The sequence below is a fragment of the Epargyreus clarus genome, unplaced genomic scaffold, assembly GCF_041222505.1.
Source record: "Epargyreus clarus isolate Ecla_fem2 unplaced genomic scaffold, WU_Ecla_fem_2.2 ptg000036l, whole genome shotgun sequence".
In the NCBI taxonomy this organism is placed as follows: domain Eukaryota; kingdom Metazoa; phylum Arthropoda; class Insecta; order Lepidoptera; family Hesperiidae; genus Epargyreus; species Epargyreus clarus.
The window spans coordinates 2410137-2435178 of record NW_027332241.1 but is presented as its reverse complement, the minus strand read 5'-3'; the positions used below and the strand labels follow the sequence as shown (position 1 = coordinate 2435178).

At 39.1% G+C, this 25042-nt stretch overlaps 1 protein-coding gene across 1 annotated transcript in view; it reads right to left on the bottom strand.

Annotated features, from left to right (window-relative positions):
- LOC140756797 (anoctamin-4) overlaps window positions 1–24827 on the bottom strand; it is a 50781-nt gene extending 25954 nt beyond the window's left edge. Inside the window, exons 1-7 of the mRNA XM_073092334.1 lie at window positions 24670–24827; window positions 4336–4617; window positions 3685–3806; window positions 2444–2590; window positions 1469–1501; window positions 865–1023; window positions 433–540 (exon numbers count right to left, since the gene is read on the bottom strand). Coding sequence (XP_072948435.1) covers window positions 433–540; window positions 865–1023; window positions 1469–1501; window positions 2444–2590; window positions 3685–3806; window positions 4336–4609 — 843 coding nt within the window. The 5' untranslated portion in view covers window positions 4610–4617; window positions 24670–24827. The remainder of the gene's footprint in view (window positions 1–432; window positions 541–864; window positions 1024–1468; window positions 1502–2443; window positions 2591–3684; window positions 3807–4335; window positions 4618–24669) is intronic.
- Between the last annotated feature and the right edge of the window lie 215 nt (window positions 24828–25042).

Genomic DNA, 25042 nt, shown 5'->3' with positions numbered 1-25042 from the left:
TTGGATGACGTGCCGTCACTAAACGGATCATGCATTGTCATCCAAAGCAAACGTATTTGCAAAATTTCAGCTAAATCAGTTTGGCTAATCATCAACCCTTTAATGTCCCACTGCTGGGCACGGGTCTCCTCTCAGAATGAGAAGGATCAGGTCATAGTCCACCGCGCTGGACAAGTGCGTATTGGTAGACTTCACATACCTATAAGACTTTTTTTTATAAATCTCTCAGGTATGCAGGTTTCCTCATGATGTTTTCCTTCACCGTTTAAGCTTATGATAATTAATTTCTAATACGCGCATAATTTACAAAAATCAGATGTGCCTGGGATTTGAACCTCGGACCCCTCGATCAAGAGGCCGAGTTTTTAACCACTAGGCTTGCACTGCTTTTTAATCAGAGTTAAATAAAAGCTCATACATAATATACTTTACCTCAGGGCTTGTTTCGCCTACATTTTCTTCTTTTTCATTCGGGGAATTAGGTGCTGGGGACTTTCTGTCATCAGCAGTGTAGTTTGAACCTTGGCTGTGTCTTTTTGACTGTAAATAACAACAAAATATTTTATTCAAAGTAGATTAATACGGTTTTTTTTGAACGACTACAATATTTATTTCTTTTTTTTACATTTCCTTATTATGTTAAAACAAGGATAATGACATTCTAACTAAATAACAAGAAAATAATTGTAGCTAAAAATATAAAAAAAATATTTCTAATTTAAAATATATATAATCAAATGTAAAAAAAGAGAAAATCATAAGTCTTAATAGGGTTCCGTTTTATCCTTGGGTACGGAATCCTAAAAATCTTCGATAGCGTGGATTCGACAGATGTAGCGCCATCTGCTATCCCCAGAAACTAACCTGGAAGCTCGGTAGCGGAGTGCCAGGCAACGCTGCTGTACCAGCTTTGGGGGCGAACGCACTGGCAGCTGACGTCACGTTCCTGACCAACCGCCAACCATGCTTCGATTTGGACTCCTCTGAACTGTCTCTAGACTTCAGGTCGTCACGGAGATTAATCTGGAATTAAGAGGTAAAATTTGGGTTTAATTTACCGGGACCTAAACTTACATAAAAAATTATTCGGATTTTATCAGTTCCAAAGGAATTTGATACGGATTTTAACAATACCGTTTACCGTTTTACAGGAAAAATTTGAATTAATATTGGATTCTGGTTCTACCGGGATTAATGGGATTGGCTATTTTTACATTTGGGTTTTACCAGGGTCTATGGAAATAAGATTTGGGTGTTACCGGGATCATTAAACATCAAAATGACTTAAACTTTCTAGCATATTACGGCTAAGATTAAGTATTTAACAATGAGGATAAAATAATATTTAAATATTTTTCACAATAACACATACAAGCACAAAACGGCAAGAAAAAGATACACATATACAAACATTGAAGACATTACAGAATACATAACATTTAACACAAACTATAATTTATATATGTACCTTTGTCTCACTCGCCTGGCTAAAAGGTGTGCTCTGAAAATTTTAAATACTTTTAACTTGTGGAGAATAAATAAATATGTACTCGACTTGGCGGAGGCACTGCCGTGCCTCCAGATAAAGAAAATCCTTAAAATAATATAAATTTAATTCAAGTAATGTCTCTTATAGCAGGTTTTTTATAAGAGTAACAGACGAGCATGCAGTCTACCTAATGGTGAGTGGCTACTGCCGCTCAAGGACATCTACAAATAACCCCAGATAAGATTAGCTTCTTACCTGAGGTCGGCCAAAGATGCGCAGCTAGCGCTGAGAACTAAGCTGGAACGCCTCGGAAAAGTATGTCTCCCATACCACTTCTATCAAACCAGAACACAGCAGCGCTTAACACTGCTGTTATAAAAGAAATAGGTGTGCGGTGGTGCCGCCGGAATCGAACCACAAAGGGTTCTACCACCTTCAAAAGAGGGTAGAAAGTCTCTTTGAAATAAGTCTAACGTTAGTACAGTACTACAGTCGAATTCCCAAGGACTCTACCTAAAAGTTAGTGATCTGAGATCGATTAATCGAAGAATCGATATTTTGGGCCAAAATATCTATTATTTTAATCGATCTCCAGTAATGGGCCGATTCATTGAATCGATCCTTCATACTAGAAAATCAAAAGTCGATCTTTTCGAAATTGGTCTGTATGTGTTAGTGTCATTTTTGCTTACGGATACGTATTTCAGTGCTTTTTTGGTTTTTCCCCTGTTCCAGCTGAAAAGATCGAAGATCGTTTTTTAAAGAATCGTTTTTTTGTGCCTCGATTTTTTGTTAATCGATTTAATACACTTAAATTCGAATCGATTCAAGAATCGATCTTTTTCGGAAAGAATCGCCATCTCTACTAAAAGTTCAGTTAATTCTGCCTGGAATATAATGTTGTATTGTTCAGTTCCATTAAAGTGTGCAATAAAGAATATTTTATCAATCTACCTTATTAGCAGGACTCTCCATGATGTCAGCTAGGGATGTGCCAAACGCTGATTCTGGTGCTAGACTGTCAGCCGACTTCCATGGTGTCCTGACGTGGAGTGGCGTCCCTGGGAGCGCTAGCTCGTGGCTTCTACGCCGTACAGGGTGCTGAAAAAACAATATCTCATTGTATGTGTCGCTTCAAAGACACAATATATTTCCACCAAATAAATATACATAGCTAAAACATAGTATGGTTTTATAGTTATTTTTTAACATGCAAAAATGACGCTTTGCTACTAAAATAAAATGCTCTACATATTTTGGAGTTTCTACTCAAAATCCTAATTTATTTATAATATAAGAGTAGCAGACTAGCATGTAGGTTATATTATGCTGGCTACTGTCGCTCATGGACATTTGTAATCAACCCCAGATAAGATTAGATTCCCATCTGAGGTCGGTCATAGATGCGCCGCTACCTCTAATGATTACGCTGGAATGCCTCAGAAAAGTGTGTCCCTTACCACACCCTTCAAACCAGAACACAGCAGCGCTTCACACTGCTGTTATTAGGCAGGTGTGGCGGTGGTTCAGGAGTTAAACCACAGAGTCCACCTTCAATTGTATCGCAGTGAGGTGCGACAGAAAATGTATTCAATTTGCAAATATTCCTTTAAGACCATATAAAAGCCATAAATCAAACGATTTCCCAAATTCCTAACTATTTACAATTTTACGATCTAGATTTTGCCAACAGTAAGGTAATGTAGTAAGTTTAGGTATAGTTTACTACGTTGTTTATTGAAGTAGTTAAATAAACTACTTTTGGGTTTAAATTACATAAACTACGTATATATTTGAAGGTATAGTCCGCGTAAAACTGCTAGTCCGCTCTGAATATAGAAATGAATCGCGTCTCCATATCAATTTGTATGACAATACCTGCTCGCATTAACTTCAGAGCGGACTAGCAGTTTGGCGCGGACTATGCCCTTTGTGGTTCGACTCCGGAGGCACCATATTAAAGCTATGAAAAACGATTTATTAAAACTGAATTGTGTAGTTTTAATTGTCATCAAAATCGGCCTCGTAACTCCTTTCAGCATTTATCGATAATCCTTATAGTTTTGGATATGGCACTGAAGGTATGAAAAGTTCACCCTGTATATACAAGAATCTTAAAAAAACTTTTATAGCGTGATTCGGAAAGTGGCGCCATCTGTTGACGAGTAGCGGCAACTCGCCACAACTTAACTGACCTGCTCATCAGCGCCATCTGACACGCTGAGCTCAGTCCGGGTGGTGGAAGTGGAACTGTCCAGCTCGTTCCACGCGTTGTGGTTCGTCACGTTCGCTGTTGGTGGTTCTGAGCTGGTTCCATCTGGAAGAAGGTTTATCATCATCATCATCATCAACCCATTGCTATTTCAGGGCACGGATCTCCTCAGAATGAGAAGGATTAGGCCATAGTCCACCGCGCTGGACAAGTGCGTTGGTAGACTTCACATACCTTTGAAAACTTTTTTATTTACATTTTTCAGGTATGCAGGTTTTACGATTTTTCTTCACTGTTTAAGCAAATGATCATTAATTTCTAATACGCACATAACTTAAAATATTGAACATGCAGCCCATCTAATGGTAAGTGGCTACTACCGCCCATGGACATCTGTAATCAACCCCAAATAAGATTAGATTCCTACCTAATATCAGCCACAGTTGCGCCGCTACTCCTGAGGACTAAGTTGGTACACTTCGGAAAAGTATGCCTCCTTTACCACACCAAGTTTTAGCTGCAGAGTGTGTGAGTGTGTGTGTGTATGTATGTATTACATATATACATACGCACACACAAACACACACACGCATGTAAAACATCCTCCACAGTCGAAAAAGCAATTCACAATTACCTTCTCTAAGCCTCTCCTTCTTCGCTCTGCCAGCATCATCGCTGTTCCTTCTAGAAGAAGACTCGCTCCTGCTCCCTCTCCTCTCACTCTCGAACGTGATTCTGTCCAGAAGACTCTGATTCGCACAATCCAACCGTCTATTAACAATTTGACCGACTCTCTCCACGCCGTGGCCGATTTTGTCCAAATGCTCCAGAATTCTTGGAGCTCGCTGGTCCAGTCGGACGGATACCTTCTTCATAGGAACTTCTAGAAGACTGCGGCCATGTTCCATCGTTTTTACTGTAACAAATATTATGATACATTACTGTACTGGGCACAAGTCGACTCTCAAAATAAGAAGGGTAGCAGTAATAGAAGTGTAGTAGTGAATTACACGACCGCGTGGCGGAGCGATCAAGATACCGGTCTGACGCGCAGAGTTCCGGGTTCGATCCCCAGTCAGACAGATATCTTAATGATGAATTTAGATGTTCCACGACAGTATATTTTGCATGGGCCCTAGGATATACAATGCTCTACCTATTCATATCAAGAGTAAAAGTGAATTTGACTTTAAAAAATCACTAAAAACATTTTTGACACAAAAAGCCTATTATTGTATTAAAGATTTTTTTGAAGACTGTTGTAATAAAAGATTATAATTAACGTTAATAATAAACGATTGGTATTTTATGATGACTAATTTGAAATGTAAATTTTGACAATTGGTAATAATTATAAAAATAATTTATTCGAATTTATTTGTAATCACAATTTCTAAATTTGCATGCCTTGACAGGTGGAACTTGGCGAACTTATATACCTTTACTGTTATTTTATGTCTAACCCATGTTCTTGCAAATAAATATATTTGAATTTGAGATTTTTGTTTTTGGGTCTGAGTGAAGAATGAGGTAAAGATAGCTTCGATTCGTAGATTGCATAATTATACTAATTTTTTGTTACCATAAAATAAGTATAATTATGCATATGCAATCTACGAATTAAGTCTGAATTCGATCGTAAAAAGAAACGGGCTTCCTATTTCTAAAATTTTGTTGTTCCCTAAAAGACCATGGACGGACTGCCACTGCTCTATCTAGGTATATAGGTATCCGATATGTATGGATCTAAAGTATTGTTAATAATCATGTAATTTCCAAAAATCTGAAACGCTTGCTAGGGCTTTGAATCCTTGACCCCAACATGAGACTTTTTACCGCAACACTCCCAGTGCTTCTTTATGTGTGTCATCAACGATTACTGCCCCACTGCTGGGCACGGGTTTTCTCTCAGAGTGAAAGGGGTATAGGACTTACTAGTCCATCGCGCGGGCCAAGTGCGGATAGGTAAATGTTATGTATTACGATTTCATATAAATAGGTATTGTCAAAACCTGTAGGTACGAAAATAATTAATAATAAGTAAAGAAAATAATCAACATTAAGTAATAATGAATAAAGGGTTTAGTTTTTGCATGTCAAATCAACTGGAGTGTTTCATTTTAGTAAACTTCGCACACCCTTAAGGACACATTTTTTAAAGTCATAGTGCAAGTTTCCACACAATGTTTCTTCGCCTTTAATTAATCTAACACGCACAATTTTTGAAAATTCAGAATGCTTGGGTATCGAACCTAGGACCGATCGAGAGGATCTAACCACGCTATCACATCGTTACGTACTTGACCGAATTGTCATACGTCAATAGAACAAAATCGATTTCGTAGCAATTTGATGTCTATTTATAGTTGTTCATCGCTGTCATGCTTTCAGCTTTACGATTAGTATAAAATAAAACAGTAATGGTCTAGTGCCGCGTTTCCCAACCTGTGGTCCGCGGACCCCTGGGGATCCGCAAGTATATGTAAGGGGGTCCGCGGTGTCATCTCCGGACCATACATAAATTGCTCATTAAATGCAAAACGACTCTGCTGATTTTTCGTTTAACGACTGCGTTAAACGAAAAATCAGCAAACCAGTTTTATTAGAAAAACGTGATGTAAGCACACGGTATTTTAAAAAATTAAAAAAAGTTGCATCTAATTATGTATTTACCTTTTTTTTTTTCTTTTTTCTTGAGGGGGAAACCTTCAAAAGGTACCCGACGACGTGGGAGCGACGCCGGGTTATGTGGGATTTTTACCGCACTAAAACCCCCTCGGTGGCCGACCTCAACGCTTGTTGGAGAACTCCGGGATCTCCAACGGAACACAACCGGAGCCCTCCAAGCGCGATGCCCAACGGGCTCTACCCTGGGGGAGCAGTTTTCGCTCCTCCCACACCATGTACGTTTACGACAGTATGCGACCACACAGCAGTGTTAAGCGCTGCCGTGTTCTGGTTTGAAGGGTGTGGTAAGGGAAACATACTCATACGAAGTGTTACAGCTTAGTCCTCAGGGGTAGCGGCGCATCTGTGGCTGACCTCAGGTAGGAATATCTAATCCTATCGAGGGTTGTTTACAGATGTCTGTGAGCGGCAGTAGCCACTTACCATCAAGTGGGCATGCTCGTTTGCTTCAATCATATAAAAATTGTAACGTTATACTTCTTCATATTTTTATTTTATTTCAGTACTTTCCTAGAAGTCTAGGTGACCTGTTAGCCTGGTTAGAAGTCCTAGAACTGTCTATACAAAGTAGAATTCTTGGACTAGAATATAATTCAATATACGGCCATTAAAATTTTAATAGGGGAAGTGCTTGAACAATGTCAGGACGAACAGGGTGACCATGTTTCTTAGGTTTACAGGACAAGTCCTGTTTTGTTCGTTGAATGGAAAGTACCATCTATATCTTATATATAAAATTCTCGTGTCACAGCGTTAGTTACCGTACTCCTCCGAAATGGCTTAACCAATTTTCACCAAATTTTATATGCATATTCAATAGGTCTGAGAATCGGCTACTATCTATTTTTCATACCCCTAAGTGACAAGGGTTGTTCACCCTTAACATTTTTTTATTTATATGGCAACATAACGTTTACTGGGTCAGCTAGTTTAGTATTAAATTTACAAATTTTACGATTTTTTGGAATGATTTTACTTGAATTACCCATTGTTTTTTTTTCAGAAAAGATCAAGTTTAATTAATTTAACTTATATTTTCTCCCTTACTACACCAAAACTAATACTCTGCAGGGCTTATCAAAGTTGTAATTCGGCAAAAACAGGTATACTACAGATTAAATGGTAATTGTACCCCTACAATATGAAATAATATTAAATATAAGCATAGTTAAATAATTATTATTATCCTGAGTTCAACATATTTAAAAGATGAACAATAACAACTCTTTTAATCCATCGAAATTCAATCTTCTTATAATTTAATATCTACTGTCATGTTACGTCATGTAATACTTTTGTAAAAAGTATTACATCTTCATCTTCTTTCATTTTAATCTTTATTATCATATTGTAAGCACTCGCGGCTTAGCGGGAGGAGAGCGGAACGGACGGTCCGCTCCGGGCCCCCGATTCTTTTTTTTTTTTGTTTACGAGGGGGAAACCTTCAAAAGGTACCCTGTGCCGTGGGAGCGGCACGGGGTTATGTGGGATTCTTACCGCACTAAAAACCCCCCTGGTGGCCGTCCTCTGCGCTGCGTAGAGGTCTCCGGGATCTCCAGAGGAACGCAACCGGAGTCCTCTTAGCGCGTTGCCCCATCGGGCTCCTCCCAGGTGAGCGTGACGCTCGCCACACCGTCTGGTGTGCACAACGGAATGCGACCACACATAGGGCCCCCGATCCTGGGGGCCTCCAAACACAGATGCTAAAAAAAGATCCTCAGAAATAAACAATCTATGAAATGTGTATAAGTCAGCAAAAACAAAAAGGTCACCGAATAACAGGCGAACTTACACTGGAGGCCTCCATTCAACTTTCCCGGGCCTCCGAAGACTTTAGTCCGCCACTGATTGTAAGTAAGTATACTTTTCTAAAGACGTATTCGTTTTAAATACAGTCCTATTTTAATGTGGAAAAGCCACACCACACCGAATGGCTGGCCACCGTACCCACGGTCGATACTATCAATAATTCAGCGGACGGGCGTGTGATTCCGCGGTGTGTTGAACAGTTGCTCTTTCCCTGGTAACTAAGATATGTAACTAAATAACTATACCATACCACAAAGAAATAACGTTTCCTACACTTATAAGTTCAGTTTTTTGAAGTGGAAACTGAAGGGTGAAAACTTTTTGAAGGTGATAAAACTCTCTGTGATTTGACTCCGGCGGCACCACCGCCACGCCTATTTCTGCCTCATAACAGCAGTGTAGCGCTGCTGTGTTCCGGTTTGAAGGGTGTGGTAAGGGAGATAGACTTACTAGGCGTTCCAGCTTAGTCCTCAGGGGTAGCGGCGCATCTGTGGCCTACCTCAGGTAGGAATATCTAATCCTATCTGGGGTTGATTATAGATGTCCATGGGCGGCAGTAGCCAGTTAGCATCAGATGGACTGCATGCTCGTCTGCTACTCCTATATTATAAAAAAAGCTTCGTTTGCGTTGTGCGCATATTGTGATGGGTAAGAAATGTTAAACTCGCGTCAGGACACGTGGCCTGAAAATTCGTAAGACAGCAAAGCAAACCGTAAAGTCCGCTCCACATTCTCGCGAGAATCTCGCGAGAATCTCGCGAGAATCTCGCGAGAACGCTAGAAAAACCCGATGCGTATTGGCTCCATATTCTCGTTTCTCATGCTTTCCTCGTGTTCTCGCGAGAATGTGGAACGGGCATAAAAGTCAAGATGTGATCCGGTGTCAGCATAGAAAAAATATGAACTTGGTATGATAGACTTTACATACCGTCGAAAAGTTTTTTTACGATTTCTTATTTATACTTTCCTCACAATGTTTTTTTTATGATTTTTTATTTATACGGGTTTCCTCACAATGTTTTCCTTTGCCGTTAAAGCAAGTGATAAATAATTAATTTCTAATACGCACATAACTTTGAAAAATCAGAGGTGCTTGCCTGGGATTTGAACCTCGAACCTCTGAGAACCCGCTATTTAACTACTCGGCTATCACAGTATTATATTATAGTTATTAAAACACTTAGGACATGAATGATTAATTTGTCACAAGTTGGTGGCGCGCCAAAAAATTTTTGAAAAATATTTGGCAAGACTAATGATTTGTAAAGATACATAATGTGTTACATAAATATATTTTTATATGTTTTAAACAGCAGATGCAGTAAACAATATGTTTAAAATTGAAAAGTGTGCTTCAAGAACTAAATGTTTATTTTATATTTCTGGTATATTCCGCGTAAAACTACTAGTCCGCTCTGAATATAGAAGTGAATCGCGTCGCCATAGCAAATTGTTTGGCTACACCTGCTCGCAACAACTTCAGAGCGAACTAGCAGTTTGGCGCGGACTATGCTCGGTATCGTTTTCGAAAGCTGTTAAGATAGATATATTTATCCGAAACTTTGTAACTTACTCTTCAGAAGAAACTATAAATTTGTGGTCGATCCCAGGTCGGGAGTCTCGTTTTTAAAACCCGAAGATAACAGGGGCCCCGTGCTGAGGGCCCCTGACCTGAAGGGCCCCTTGAAAGGGCAATATATTCGCTTACATAATACATACCTGTAATGTCCTAAGATTACGGTAAATATTACTAATTTTAAATGTGGATCATTTACTAAAAACAAATTCAAATTCAGTGAATGTTTGCTTGTTTTAACTTTTTATAACTAGTTATAATGTATGGTTTTGTGTTCTTAAATTATCACTTTTCAAGGGGCCCCTTTTTGTTGTGCCTTGGGGCCCCAGTGTTAGGGAGCCTGGTATATGAAAAAGATATTATTTTCATAAATGTACACTCTTCACTTAGATCAACATTTTATCTTTCCATATCTATTTTATCAGTGCTTTAATCTGATATTAAAATCTGTGTTAATATTACTACTTAATCATAAAAATATGGCTTACTATTTACAAAAATCTATATTAAAGCGTCGGTCTGTACTCATAGAGTAAAACATTTTCTATTCTCATATTCATGTGTCACCAAAATTGGTATCAAAATTTTGAAGGAGGTAGAACTCGTAGTAGGTTCGTAGGTTGAAGGTGGTAGAACCCTTTTTGGTTCGACTCCGGCGGCACCACCGCCACACCTATTTATACCTAATGACAGTGTTTAGCGCTGCTGTGTTCCGGTTTGAAGGGTGTGGTAAGGGAGACTGACTTTTCCGGTGCGTTCCAGCTTAGTCCTCAGGGGTAGCGGCGCATCTGTGGCCGACCTCAGGTGGAAATATCTTATCCTATCTGGGGTTGATTACAGATGTCCATGGGCGGCAGTAGCCACTTACCATCAGGTGGACTGCATGCTCGTCTGCTATTCCTATATTATAAAAAAAGACACAAACCTATTTCTGTCTAATAACAGCAGTGTTAAGCGCTGTTCTGTTCTTGTTTGAAGGGTGTGGTAAAGGAGACATACTTTTCAGAGACATTTAATGTAATGTGTAATGCTTAGTCCTTAGAAGTAATAGTGCATCTGTGGCCGACCTCAGGTAGGAAAATAATTTTATAGGAGGTTGATTACAAATGACCATGAGCGGCAGTAGCTACTTATAGTCCGCGCCAAACTGCTAGTCCGCTCTGAAGTTTTTGCGCACAACTACAAACATATACTGCGTAGCAACGTAAGGGCACACTAACGCAGCCATGTACTCGTGGGCGAGAGCGGGCAGCGGAGGGTGCCGGGGGGTCCTCCGCCGTCTTCATCCCGCTAATACCTACAATTTGCTGTTGCGACGTGACTTGTTTCTATATTCAGAGCGGACTAACAGTTTGGCGCGGACTATAAAATCAGGTGGACTGCATGCTCATCCGGTCCTTTTTTTTTTAGTTATGAGGGGGAACCTTCAAAAGGTACCCTGTGCCGTGGGAGCGGCACGGGTTTATGTGGGATTCTAACCGCACTAAAACCCCCCCGGTGGCCGTCCTCTGCGCTGCGTAGAGGACTCCGGGATCTCCAGAGGAACGCAACCGGAGTCCTCTTAGCGCGTTGCCCCATCGGGCTCCTCCCAGGTGAGTATGACGCTCGCCACACCGTCTGGTGTGCACAACGGTATGCAACCACACATACCGCCGTCCTTCCCGGGGTCGCTGTCCGGGCGGTTCGAGCTCCCACTCTTACGACCCGCAACCCCGGAAGCCTCTTTTAGTCGCCTCTTACGACACGCGTGGTTCACATCCCTCACGTATAGCGTGTAGGTTAAGTACATTATAATCGATTTAATCATAACCATTTTCTCTTTATCCTAAAACATCACAAGGTTGATAATAATTCGTTTTTATTTTGTGTTTGAACTCAGGCCGGTTCAAATCTCAAGCTAATCACCATTTAAATTCCGTATCCAAAAGGTAAAAACCACCTTTGTTGTAACTAAAATGGGTTTGGATTAAACTAATTGAACTTCTGAATGCGTTAAACAAGCATTAACCGTGAGGTTAGGCGGTTAGTTTAACTAGTGGGTAAACGGTCACGCGAGGTTATCTAAATAGATTTTATATGCACCTATAACTACATGTGGTTTGAAGGTGGTAGAACCGTTTGTGGTTCGACTCCGGCGGCACCACCGCCATACCTATTTCTGTTATAACAGCAGTGTTAAGCGCTGCTGTGTTCCGGTTTGAAGGGTGTGGTAAGGGAGACAGACTTTTTCGAGGCGTTACAGCTTAGTCCTCAGAGGTAGCGATGCTGTCCCTGTAGTCCCGGGAGTAGAATAGAGCTACGGTATCCCCTGCCTGTAGTAAGACGCGACTAAAAGGGGGCTTCCGGGGTTGCGGGCGGCAAGAGTGGGGGCTCAAACCGTCCAGGAGGCGACCCCGGGAAGGACAGCGGTTTGTGTGGTCACATATCGCTGTAATCACCACGGGATGTGAAAGCGTTTGCTCCCCCCAGCAGAGCTCGATAGGGGCATCGCTTTAGGAAGACTCCGGTTGTGTTCCGTTGGAGATCCCGGAGTTCTCCACCAAACGCCGAGGACGGCCACTAGGGGGGTTTTAGTGCGGTAAAAATCCCACATAACCCCGTGTCGCTCCCACGGCACCGGGTACCTTTTGAAGGTTTCTCGCTTGAGAAGAAAAAAGAACGCGAGGTTATCTAAATAGATATTATATGCTCCTACAATCTACATGTATCTTATATCACGTATATGTACGTTTTCATTGATGGATATTATCTTATATATAAAATTCTCGTGTCACAATGTTAGTTACTGTACTCCTCCGAAACGGCTTTAACGATTTTCACCAAATTTTACATGCATATTCAGTAGGTCTGAGAATCGGCTACTATCTATTTTTCATAGCCCTAAGTAATAAGGGTTGTTCACCCTTAACATTTTTTTATATAATGGCAACACGTTTGCCGGGTCAGCTAGTTTGCTTATAATAAATTTTAGTATAAACAAATAATATTCTTTAATATACATCCACCAATCATAATATCCATCGATAGCAGTGATAGCCTAGTGGTTAAGAAACTCGGCGTCTTGGTCGAGGAGACCGAGGTTCAAATCCCAGGCTCTCTGATTTTTCAAAGTTATGTGCGTATTAGAAATTAATTATCCCTTGTTAAAATAGTTACGTAAAATATAATGGAGACGTATACACAAAATGTATAAAAAAAAAGTTTTCAAAGGTGTGTAAGGTCTACCAATTCGCACTTTGCTAAATCCATGCCCAGCAGTGGGACAGTAATAAGTTGATGATGTTTGTGCAAAATAAGAAATCATACACATTAAATTCTTCTACTATTATATTAGTAACTAGCTGATCCAGCAAATTTTATACCGCCTCAAAATCTATTTATCAAATATATTTCATATAAAATATAGCCTATGTTACTCGTGGATAATGTAGCTTTCGAATGGTGAAAGAATTTTTAAAATCGGTCCAGTAGTTTTTGAGCCTATTCATTACAATCAAACAAATAAACAAAGTTTTCCTCTTTATAATATTAGTACACATAGATAATACCTACAAATTATTTTCTTATTATTGTCCCACAGCTGGGCACTAGTCATCTTTAAAAACGTAAAGGACATCTGTAATCAACCCCAGATAGGATTAGATATTCCTACCTGAGGTCGGCCACAGATGTGCTGCTACTCCTGAGGACTAAGCTCGGAAAAGTAGGTCTCCCTTACCACACCCTTCAAACCAGAACACAGCAGCGCTTAACACTGCTGTTATAACAGAAATAGGTGTGTCGGTGGTGCCGCCGGAGTCGAACCACAAAGGGTTCTACCACCTCCTAAACTCTTACACATATCGATCTCTCATGTATTTCTTTACATATAAGCATGTGATATTAAATTTCTAACTCGCATAACTTTGTATAATCAGAGCGTGCGTGGAATTCGAACCTCGGACTCCAACATACCTGAAATATATAACTCTGGCGCAATCTAGGTGAATATTTCTGTGTCGCGACCCACTAAACAAAACCCTTTTTTTTTAATAATATGAGAGTAGCAGACGAGCATGCAATCCACCTGATGGTAAGTGGCTACTGCCGCCCATGGACATCTGTAATCAACCCCAGATAGGATTAGATATTCCTACCTGATGTCGGCCACAGATGCGCCGCTATCCCTGAGGACTAAGCTGGAACGCCTCGGAAAAGTGTGTCTCCCTTACCACACCCTTCAAACCGGAACACAGTAGCGCCTAAACAGCAGTCTGTTATTAGGTAGAAATAGGTGTGGCGGTGGTACCGCCGGAGTCGAACCATAAAGGGTTCTACCACCTTCATAAACCAATGCAACCAATAATATAACCCTTGCAACCAATTCAGTAAATTGTAAGGATATTTATTTAACCACGCTTTTATTAGCTTGGGTTGTATGTATGCATGTATGTATGTATGTATGTATGTATGTATGTATGTATGTATGTATGTATGTATGTATGTGCGTATGTATGTATGTAACGGAATCTTTGAACTCGGTTTTTACCTACTTTTAACGGTCCAATTAATTTAAAATTTTGAACAATTATCAAGAACCGATGACAATACACGATTTTAATAATTTATCCCATTCTCCCTATCAGGATCTTCATGAATCAGGATTCATGATTTTGTGGTTTTTAGTTTTTAAACTATAATTATTTATAGTGACAGTTTTTTTGTAGGTTTTTTTTGCAGATAGGACTAGATATTCCTGAGGTCGGCCACAGTTGCGCCGCTACCCCTGAGGACTAAGCTGGAACGCCTCGGAAAAGTCGGTCTCCCTTACCACACCCATCAAACCGGAACACAGCAGCGCCTAACACTGCTGTTAGGTAAAAATAGGTGTGGCGGTGGTACCGCCGGAGTCGAACCACGAAGGGTTCTACCACCTTCGTAGTATTCCTAAAATCTAAAGAAAATAATAAATAACTCTGTCGTCACGAAGCTCAAATATACGCAAATACACACGAATGCGTGTAAACACAATCAATTGTATAGGAAGCAGCTGTGATACATCACATAGACTTTAATGGGGATTTAAATCGATTCTGTAGCTGTGATCTCACTCTGGAAAAAGCCTTGTTATAAATGTACAAAATTTTCAAATTCAAATTCAATTTTTATTGCTCATGCATATAGTACATAGTTATGGGTCCTTAACTGCTAGTCCGCTCTGAATATAGAAATGAATCGCGTCGCCATAGCAAATTGTATGACGACACCTGCTCGCAACAACTTCGGAGCGGACTAGCAGTTTGACCCGAAGTATACAAATAGGATAATCGGACATGCATGCACTCTGCTAGGGGGTTAAATTAGTCTCTTTTTTAACCGACTTAAAAAAAAGGAGGAGGTTACTCAATTCGACTGTAAATATGTTTTTTAATGTTTGTTCATTAACTCCGTATATACTTATCTAAGGCAGTGATAGCCTAGTGATTAAGAAACTAGTCCTTTCGATCGAGGGGTTCGAGGTACAAATCCCAGGCAGGCACCTCTGATTTTTCAAAGCTATGTGCGTATTAGATATTAATTATCACTTGCTAAACGGTCAAGGAAAACATCGTGAGGAAACCTGCATACCTGAGAATTATAAAAAAAAATCTCAATATGTGAAGTCTACGAATACGCACATGGCCAGCGCGGTGGACTATGGCCTAATCCTTCTCATTCTGAGAGGAGACCCGTGCCCAGCAGTGGGACAGTCATGGGTTGTTGATGATATACTTATCTAAGGCGGTGATAGAATAGTGATTGAAATGTGGACACTCAATCTGATCCGCGGTTTGATTCCCAGGCTTATATTTTTCGAAATATGTACGTATTCGAAATTAAATATTACTTGCAACAACGATGAATGACAACATCGTAGGTACATTTATTCAAAAAAGTTTCAAGGTTATGTGAAGTTTACCAATTCGCATTTGGCAATCGAATACAGTTTGCCTTAAGCTCCTCTCACTGGAAGAAGACCCGTGCCCAGGAGTGGGACAGTAATGGGTTGATAACAACGATAATATAATAGATAACTAGCTGACCCGGCAAACGTTGTGTTGCCATATAAATAAAAAAATGTTAAGGGTGAACAACCCTTATCACTTAGGGGTATGAAAAATAGATAGTAGCCTATTCTCAGACCTACTGAATATGCGTATAAAATTTGATGAAAATCGGTAAAGCCGTTTCGGAGCAGTACGGTAATTAACATTGTGACACGAGAATTTTATATATAGGATTTAAGATTTTTTTAATAATTACACTTAAGCTCCCCAAAAGGTACAAAAATAAACACCAAGAACTATAAAATTATTATAATAACGTAAATCGGACTGCCTAAAAAATAGCCTATATTATTCTCAAATTTTAGACGAATCCAACGACACGTCAAAGTTACAATCCGTTCAGCCGTTTGGGCTGCAGAACATGCCAAAGAATGAGACGTACATACGCTCGAAAAACATTACCCTCTTTAATCAAGTAAAAAGGCACTAAATTATTCATCATCATCAACCCACCACTGTCCCACTGCTCGGCACGGGTCTCTTCTCAGAATGAGAAGGATGAGGCCATAGTCCACCGTACGGTAAATGCCTGGGATTTGAACCTCGGACACCTCTATCAAGATGCCGAGGTTCTAAGCTATCACTGCTTTTTAAGCTATCTTTGCCTATTTATGTACTTTTATCTCCTGTACCTATATTTTCTTTGTCATTAAACATACTATTTTATCTTTCCGTGTGGGATTTCTTTCCTTGTGGGAAAGATCAATAAAAACATCGTTAAGCCATTTAATTATATGTAAAAATAACCAGTTAATTATTACAATAATAACTAATTGGTCTTTGTTAATCCTAACGTAAAATTATACTTCACACGATTTTATCCTTAAGACTTTGTTTCTTGGTTATTTTTTTATAATATAGAAGCAGCACGAGCATACAGTCCACCTGATGGTAAGTGGCTACTGCCGCCCATGGACATCTGTAATCAAATCCAGATAGGATTAGATATTCCTACCTGATGTCGGCCACAGATGCGCCGCTACCCCTGACTAAGCTGGAACGCCTCGGAAAAGTCTGTCTCCCACCACACCCTTCAAAAATAAATGGTAAATTCATTTTAACCAACAAAAAGGCAATGGACAATTCAGTTCTTAGGTTTCTGTACCCAACGTTTTAAAACGGAATCCTATTATTAAAACTTTGTTGTCTGTCCGTCTGTCACAGGGCTCTATCTCTGGAACCGTAATAGATAGACACTTGATTTTACAGAGGATACATAACGGTGGCCGCTATAACAACAAATACTAAACTATAACAACAAATACTAAAAATAAAAAAGCTACAGAATAATTCATCATCAACCCATTACTGTCCCACTGCTGGGCACGTGTCTCCTCTCATAATGAGAAAGAATAGGCCATAGTCCACCGCGCTGGCCAAGTGCGTATTGGTGGACTTCACATACCTTTGAGATTTTTTTTATTAATCTCTCAGGTATGCAGGTTTCCTCACGATATTTTCCTTCACCGTTTAGCAAGTGATAATTAACTTCTAATACGCACATAACTTTGAAAAATCAGAGGTGCTGGGATTTGAAGCTCGGACCCCTCGATCGAGAGGCCGAGTTTCTTAACCTAGGCTATCACTGCCTTACAAAATAATTGCTACCAAATAATTAAGGGTAGCCAATAGCTACACAAGAAACCGGTTCCGGTGTTTTTCTTTTTATCTATTAAACCGTAATGTAGACAGTTAAAATTTTCACCACGAAATTTTTGAAGGTTTTTTTTTATTTTTAGTATTATATGATAAATTAATTACACACTCTGTGAACATTTCAAGTCTCTCCAAATCTGTTCACATACATTAAAACTGACAAAGTAACTATGCCGCAATCAAACTGAGAAGAATTCTATTTCTAGCTAAACTTTTGATTCTCGACCAATATGACATTGGTTGTACAACCGTATTTTTAATCTTCATCCTTGGTTTATGAATCACAGTTAAATATAAACAATCTATAGATACGATGAGGACAAAGGGGTCGATATTTAAATATTTTCTTTTTCATCTTTGTTTTTATAACTGGTCAGGTACTGTGAATTATCTCGCGTAAGTTTTTATATTATAAATAAAATATGTGTTTGTCTATTGTTAAATATATTTTTTATAATATTGAGTAGCAGACGAGCTTGCAGTCCACCTGATGGTAAGTGGCTCCTGCCGCCCGTGGACATTTGTTATCTTTGGTTGGTTGACTAAGTTGGTATGCCTCGGAAAGTATGTCTCCCTTACCACACCCTTCAAATCAGAACACAGCAGCGTTTAACACTGCTGTTATTAGGCAGAAACAGAAGTGGCGGTGGTGCCGCCCGAATCAAACCACACAGGATTCACCTTCAAAATATTTGAGTTGAATTGGCAAACATATTTGCATATTGTGTGCATAGATAAGTAAAGATTACTCACACCTAACAAGAAAATGTACCCAGTTTTGAGAATTGAAATAGTTGCGTAAAAAAGTTTTGCCACGTCTCCGTGCTAAAATGTCCCTAAAATATTTGAAATAATTATTTATTTATTACGTAAATTACGCAGTATTAGTTATTTATTCGTAAATTTTCTCAAAAAATGTTTTTATTTGTCAAGAATTCAAAAAAAGAACTTATTAATAAGCCGTTTGTGGCTTCATTCAATTTCAAGGCGGCGAAGTATCTTTACTAATCTACGATTGGGTGTAAATTTATTATAAAAAATCGTATTGTAAAACTTTGTACAACAATCCGATTCGGTTACAAAAATTATGACTAATCGTAACTAACACGATATGAGCGTTTAAATTCGCGCCACAGGTGTTCTTGAAACGTATTTATTTACATAATGCAATAATAACATGTTATTTATGTAGGAACTGTACGCTTGCAGAGGACAGACACGGATCTTCAATTTTTTTAAGGCGGGGCAAATACTGAAAATTGACGCCCCAAATATATTTATTTTTACCGAAATATGCCTACGCGCTTCGCGAATAATAATGTTTGTGCGTAGTGCAGGTCAAAGTTAGGTTGTCCCTGTAGTTCCGGGACTAGAATAGGGCTACGGTATCCCCTGCCGGTCGTAAGAGGCGACTAAAAGGGGCTTCCGGGGTTGCGGGCGGCAAGAGTGGGAGCTCGAACCGCCCGGCCAGCGACCCCGGGAAGGACGGTGGCATGTGTGGTCGCATACCGTCGTGCACACCAGACGGAGCCTGACGGGGCAACGCGCTAAGGGGTTGCGTTCCTTTGGAGATCCCGGAGTCCTCAACGCAGCGCCGAGGACGGTCACCGGGGGGGTTTTAGTGCGGTAAGAATCCCAAATAACTCCGTGTCGCTCCCACGGCATAGGGAACCTTTTGAAGGTTACCCTCTCGTAAACAAAAAAGAAGGTCAAAGTTAAGTAAATGAGTTGTCTATTCGTTTGTAAAGTGTGAATTATGCCGCCCTCCGAATTTGCCTCCCGGGGCATAGACCCCGGCTTGCCCCCCCTAAATCGGGGCCTGGCAGAGGGTACAGAAATACCAAAAATGTATTTATTTGATTTGAGACTAAATTTATCGCGGAATTGAGACATTTTACTATATAACGAGTAATCAGGATATGCGATTTTTGAATTTCTTTATTGCCGATATTTCGACCCAGTTGCATGGATTGTGGTCACGGCGAAACTGCGGTGAACGCCTCGTAAAAGTATATACTTTAGAGAGATGTCTCCCTTATTACACCTCTCAAACCAGAACGCAGCAGCGCTTAACACTGCTGTTAACTAGGCAGATAAGTATGGCGGTGGTGCAACCGGAGTCGAACCACAGAGGGTTCTAACACCTTAAAAAATGGGTCCTACGTTATAAAAGGAACGTATTGTCCAAACACGTTTCTATTTTCAATAGGGTCTGTGACGAGCAATCAGTCAGACAAACAGGACAATTATTTTTAGAACTAAAGAAGATTGAATGTTACCCATGACTGTCCCACTGATGGGCACGGGTCTCCTCTCAGAATGATTAGGCCATAGTCCACCGCGCTGGCCAAGTGCGTTGGTAGACATATGCCTTTTACAATTCTTTTTTTTGCATGTTTCCTCACGATGTTTTTCTTCACCGTTTAAGCAAGTGATAATTAATTTCTAATACGCACATAACTTCGAAAAATCAAAGGTGGGATTTTTAAAAGTTTCTTAACCACTGGGCTATCAATGTTACAATAACTATAAAACCTTTTATAAATTACTATTTTTAAATAGACTATTAAAGTCTATTTAATAATATAATTAAACAAAAATACCGTATTGTTAAGGTTGTTAGGAAAACACGTCATGCTCTGTTTAAACGAATAATGCTTTATTCAGCTGAATAATGAAGATTCATAATAAACGAGGTATTTTTCAACCTTTATTCCGATCAATATAAACGCTATTTTTAAGGTTCCGTTTCCAAAGGATAGGGACGGAAACCTGTTACTAAGCCTCCGCTGTATATCCGTTTGTCACACTATCTCTTGAACCGTAATAGATAGACACTTGAAAATTTTATTGAGTACTAGTGGTGCCCGCGGCTTCGCCCGCATTTTAAAGAAATAATATGACATACGTAAAACGGAAAATTTGTACCTGCATTGAAATGACAGTGGTGCCATCTATCGAAAATTGGTCTTACCAACTCCCAAACTCTCGTGGGCTCCCCTCCCAAGCTTTGCTACGGATCTTCACTTGATCAAATGCATAGTTTCCGATTCTATAACTACTTACGAATTAAAAGTTAATTAAAAAAAAACCTTTTCCCACGGACTAAATTGTGAATCTGAACCATACTCAAGTCCCCTTGAACACACACAACAAATTTCATCAAAATCAGTCCAGTCGTTTAGGAGGAGTTCAGTGACATACACACGCACATAAGAAATATATATATATAGACTAGCTGACCCGGCAAACGTTGTGTTGCCATATAAATAAAAAAAAATGTTAAGGGTCAACAACCCTTATCACTTACGGGTTTGAAAAATAGATAGAATATTTGCAACTGCGATGGTAGCGAAGACTGTCGAATCCAATGTGAAACATTCCAAAATCAACAACTACTTACGAATTAAAAAATAATTAAGAAAACATTTTTCAACTAAATTTTCTAGTCAGAAAAAAAACATTTGCTGACTAAATTGTGAATCTAAACCATTCTCAAGTCCCCTTGAACACACACAACAAATTTCATCAAAATCAGTCCAGTCGTTTAGTAGTTAATTCGAAATTGCTAACCGTACATTTTAATTATCTTTGATTAAAATTCTGTTGGTCTAAGGGGGAAAGGGGGGAAGAACAACGTCTAAAAGGTCTCTTGTAGACATTTGTAAAAGCTTTTAAAATTAAATTAACTCTTTAGACTGGGGGCCTCATTCAACTTTCTGCCCCGAGCTTCCGACGAGCTTAGTCCGCGACTCTGTTCAAATATTATTGAAGGTAGAGTCCGCGCCAAACTTCTAGTCCGCTCTGAGTATAGAAACGAGTCGCGTCGCAACAGCAAATTGTAGATATCGGCGGGACGATGACAGCGCGGGACCTCCACGGCACCCTCCGCTGCCCGCCCTGTCTGTTCTACGGAGTATATGCTTGTAGTTGTTCGACCGCATTAGCTCTCTGACTTCACCTGCGTACAACAACTTCAGAACGGACTAGAAATTTGGCGCGGACTCTACAGAAAGTGGTAAAGTTTAAATATAAAATATTAGTTTTTATTTTGTTGTTTAAACTTGGAGTGTTTGGAGTGTTTAAAGAGCAATGAAGCGTGAAAAAGAGATCGCTCTCTAAAGATAAAAGTCGGCGATAATATTAGAAATCGTTTATGTCGTGATGTAGGTAATAAGCATAGATTAGTAAAGATACTTCGCCGCCATGAATTCTTGACAAATAAAAACATTTTTAGAGAAAATTTACGAATAAATAACTAATACTGCGTAATTTACATAATAAATAAATAATTATTTCAAATATTTTAGGGATATTTTAGCACGGAGACATGGCAAAACTTTTTACGCAACTATTTCAATTCTCAAAACTGGTAACATTTTCTTGTTAGGAGTGAATAATCTTTACTAATCTATGGTAATAAGTAATAATATGTTGATAAATTAACCGCCGATTTCAGTACTATGTTGCTATTTCGCCAGGTTTCAAATTGGATGTCCGATATAATGAATTGTACTTTATAAAGCTTTTTTTTAAATTATAGATAATAATTGTCCATCGTCAGTCCATTTTGTAAGTGAAAGTAATACACAAAGAAAAAATATTGCACCACCTACTATCAGGATTTACTAAAACAATGCAAAATTGTTTTTTAAATATTATTTTGTTTCTTATATTATCAGCAATAATTAATATTTTCCACTTCTCTCCACTTCTTATATTATAGGAGTAGCAGACGAGCATGCAGTCCATCTGATGGTATATAGCAAGTGCCGCCAGTTATTCCACCAGTATGTCCGTAATCAACCCCAGATAGGATTAGATTCCTACCTAATTTCGGCCACAGATGCGCCGCTACTTCTGAGGGCTAAGTTGATATCCCTCGAGAGCATATATCTCCCTTACCACACCCTTTAAACCAGAACATAGCAGCGCTTAACACTGTTGTTATTAGGCAGAAATAGTTGCAGCGGTGGCGCACAGATGGTTCTGCCACCTTCAAAAGTCACTTAATTAGTTAAAAATATATTCAACCAATTGTCATAATTGCAACAAAATTTCGACCTTTGTACAGATTTCTTAAGAAATTCTCCTTGCGTTCACTTCACGGCGAATGGTTTACGTGGCCTACATTTAAATAAAACGAAACTATAGTAATTTAATACTATTTTATCCACTCAAAAGTTATAATTTAATAGGTACAGTCCGCGTAAATGTGCTAGTCTGCTCTGAATATAGAAATGAATCGCGTCGTCATAGCAAATTGTATGACTACACCAGCTCGCAACAACTTCAGAGCGGACAGCAGTTTGGCGCGGACTATATAATATCTTGTAGATAAAATAATTAATTTATGTAATATGCAGTGACAGCCCAGTGGTTAAGAAATTTGGCCTCTTGATCGAAAGGTCCTAGGTTCAAATTCCAGGCACCAGATTTTGTCAAAGTTATGTGCGTATTAGAAATTAATTATCACTTGCTTAAACGGTGAAGGAAAACATCGTGAGAAAACGTACACACCTGATAGATTAAAAAGAAACTCTAAGGTATGTGAAGTCTACCAACACGCACTAGGTCAGCGCGGTGGACTATGGCCTATTCCTTCTCATTTTGAGAGAATCCATTTCATTCTCGTGCCCAGCATTGGGACAATAATGGGTTGATGATGATGTAATAGGCAAAACTTTTGTTTTTAATGTAAATAGGCAGTAACACCGATTTCTATCGCATTCTATGATTTGGTGGATGTGTGATGCCGGCCTCTTAGCTACATGAAGCGATTATCTTAGGGGGCTTCCAATAATTACATGAGGCGTTTAGGAGGGGGAGGGGGTCGAACCAAATGTCATCTAATCTTACTTTGGGGAGGAGAGGGTATCGGGAAACCCCACGTGATTGTTTCCTTAAGAAACAAAGAAAAATTTTGAGAAAATAGTGTTAAATTAACTAAAGGTTTTTTTTTTTATTATGTCGGAGTAGCGGACGAGCATGCAGTCCACCTGATGGTAAGTGGCTACTGCCGGTCATGGACATCCGTAATCAACCCCAGATAGGACTAGATTCCTACCTGAGGTCGGCCACAGATGCGCCGCTACACCTGATGGCTATATTGGAACGCCTCGGAAAATATGTCTCCCTTATCACACACGTCAAACCAGAACACAGCAGCGCTTAACACTGCTGTTACTACGCAGAAATAAGTGTGGCGGTGGTGCCGCCGGAGTCGACCCGCAAAGGGTTCTACCATAAAAAAAAGAATGTTTTTTCATAAAAAAACATATTATCATATTTAATCATAGATTAGTAAAGATTACTCACTCCTAACAAGAAAATGTGCCCAATTTTGAGAATTGAAATAGTTGCGTAAAAAAGTTTTGCCTTGTCTCCGTGCTAAAATATCCCTAAAATATTTGAAATTATTATTATAAATTATTTAATTATCATGTAAATTACGCAGTATTAGTTATTTATTCGTAAATTTTCTCTAAAAATGTTTTTATTTATTTATTATAAGCCATTTGCGGCTTCATTCAATTTCAAGGCGGCGACGTATCTTTACTAATCTATGGCTGTTGGTTATAGATGTCCACAGGCGGCAGTTACCACTTACTATTCGATGGACTGCATTTTCGGTAGTTACTTCAATATTACTTACTAGAAAAAACGTATTAACTTCAACTTTTAACTATTAATGAAATTTAATAATTGATGACTTGTGATGGACTGGACATCCCATTGGTTTTACATGTAGTTTACCGGTTCAATCGCCGCCTAATCAGATGACTGAATGATGAATTTAAATGTCTATTCTGGGATATCGTTATATCCATGGCACCAACGACACAGAATGCACAGGAACACATGCTGGAAACATCGTGCATAATATAACAAAATAAATTAAAATTCAGGTCAAATTCTCAATGTTTTCGTTTTCGAAAGTTAATTTAATTATTTTCTTTTTATTTGGCATTCTGCAAGAATTTCCGTATTCGTAAAAAATATTTCGCACCTGTAGATTTCACACCGTATACAGCCAAAAAATATTTACAGATCGAACAATGCTAATAGCACATAGCACGATATAATAGACACAATGCAGAACAAAATATTCACCTTAAAAAGTATTAAAATTGTATAACAACAAATAACTTACCAATATCAAAACAAAGCCATTCACACAAAACACTGGCACTTCACAGCACAATTATGAGAAAATCATTCAATGGCATAATGATAATACGCTGTTGTACACAACCGTTTTTTTTCACGATTTCCCGCGCACAGACATAATGACGCGTGCTTCCGCCCGCTTCGAACTCTGAAATAAAACTCCAATATGGCCACTGACAGCTAGTGACGTGGCCATGAAAACGTATCGATGTTTCGTATGCGTGTAACTACAGAATAATTTATGGTTACGTTGTAAATTATCGTACAATCGTATATTGGTCAGGTCATTTAATATTGATTTTCGATTTCGGAAATTGCGTCTTTGTGTTCAATCATTCACCGTATTATACCGCATA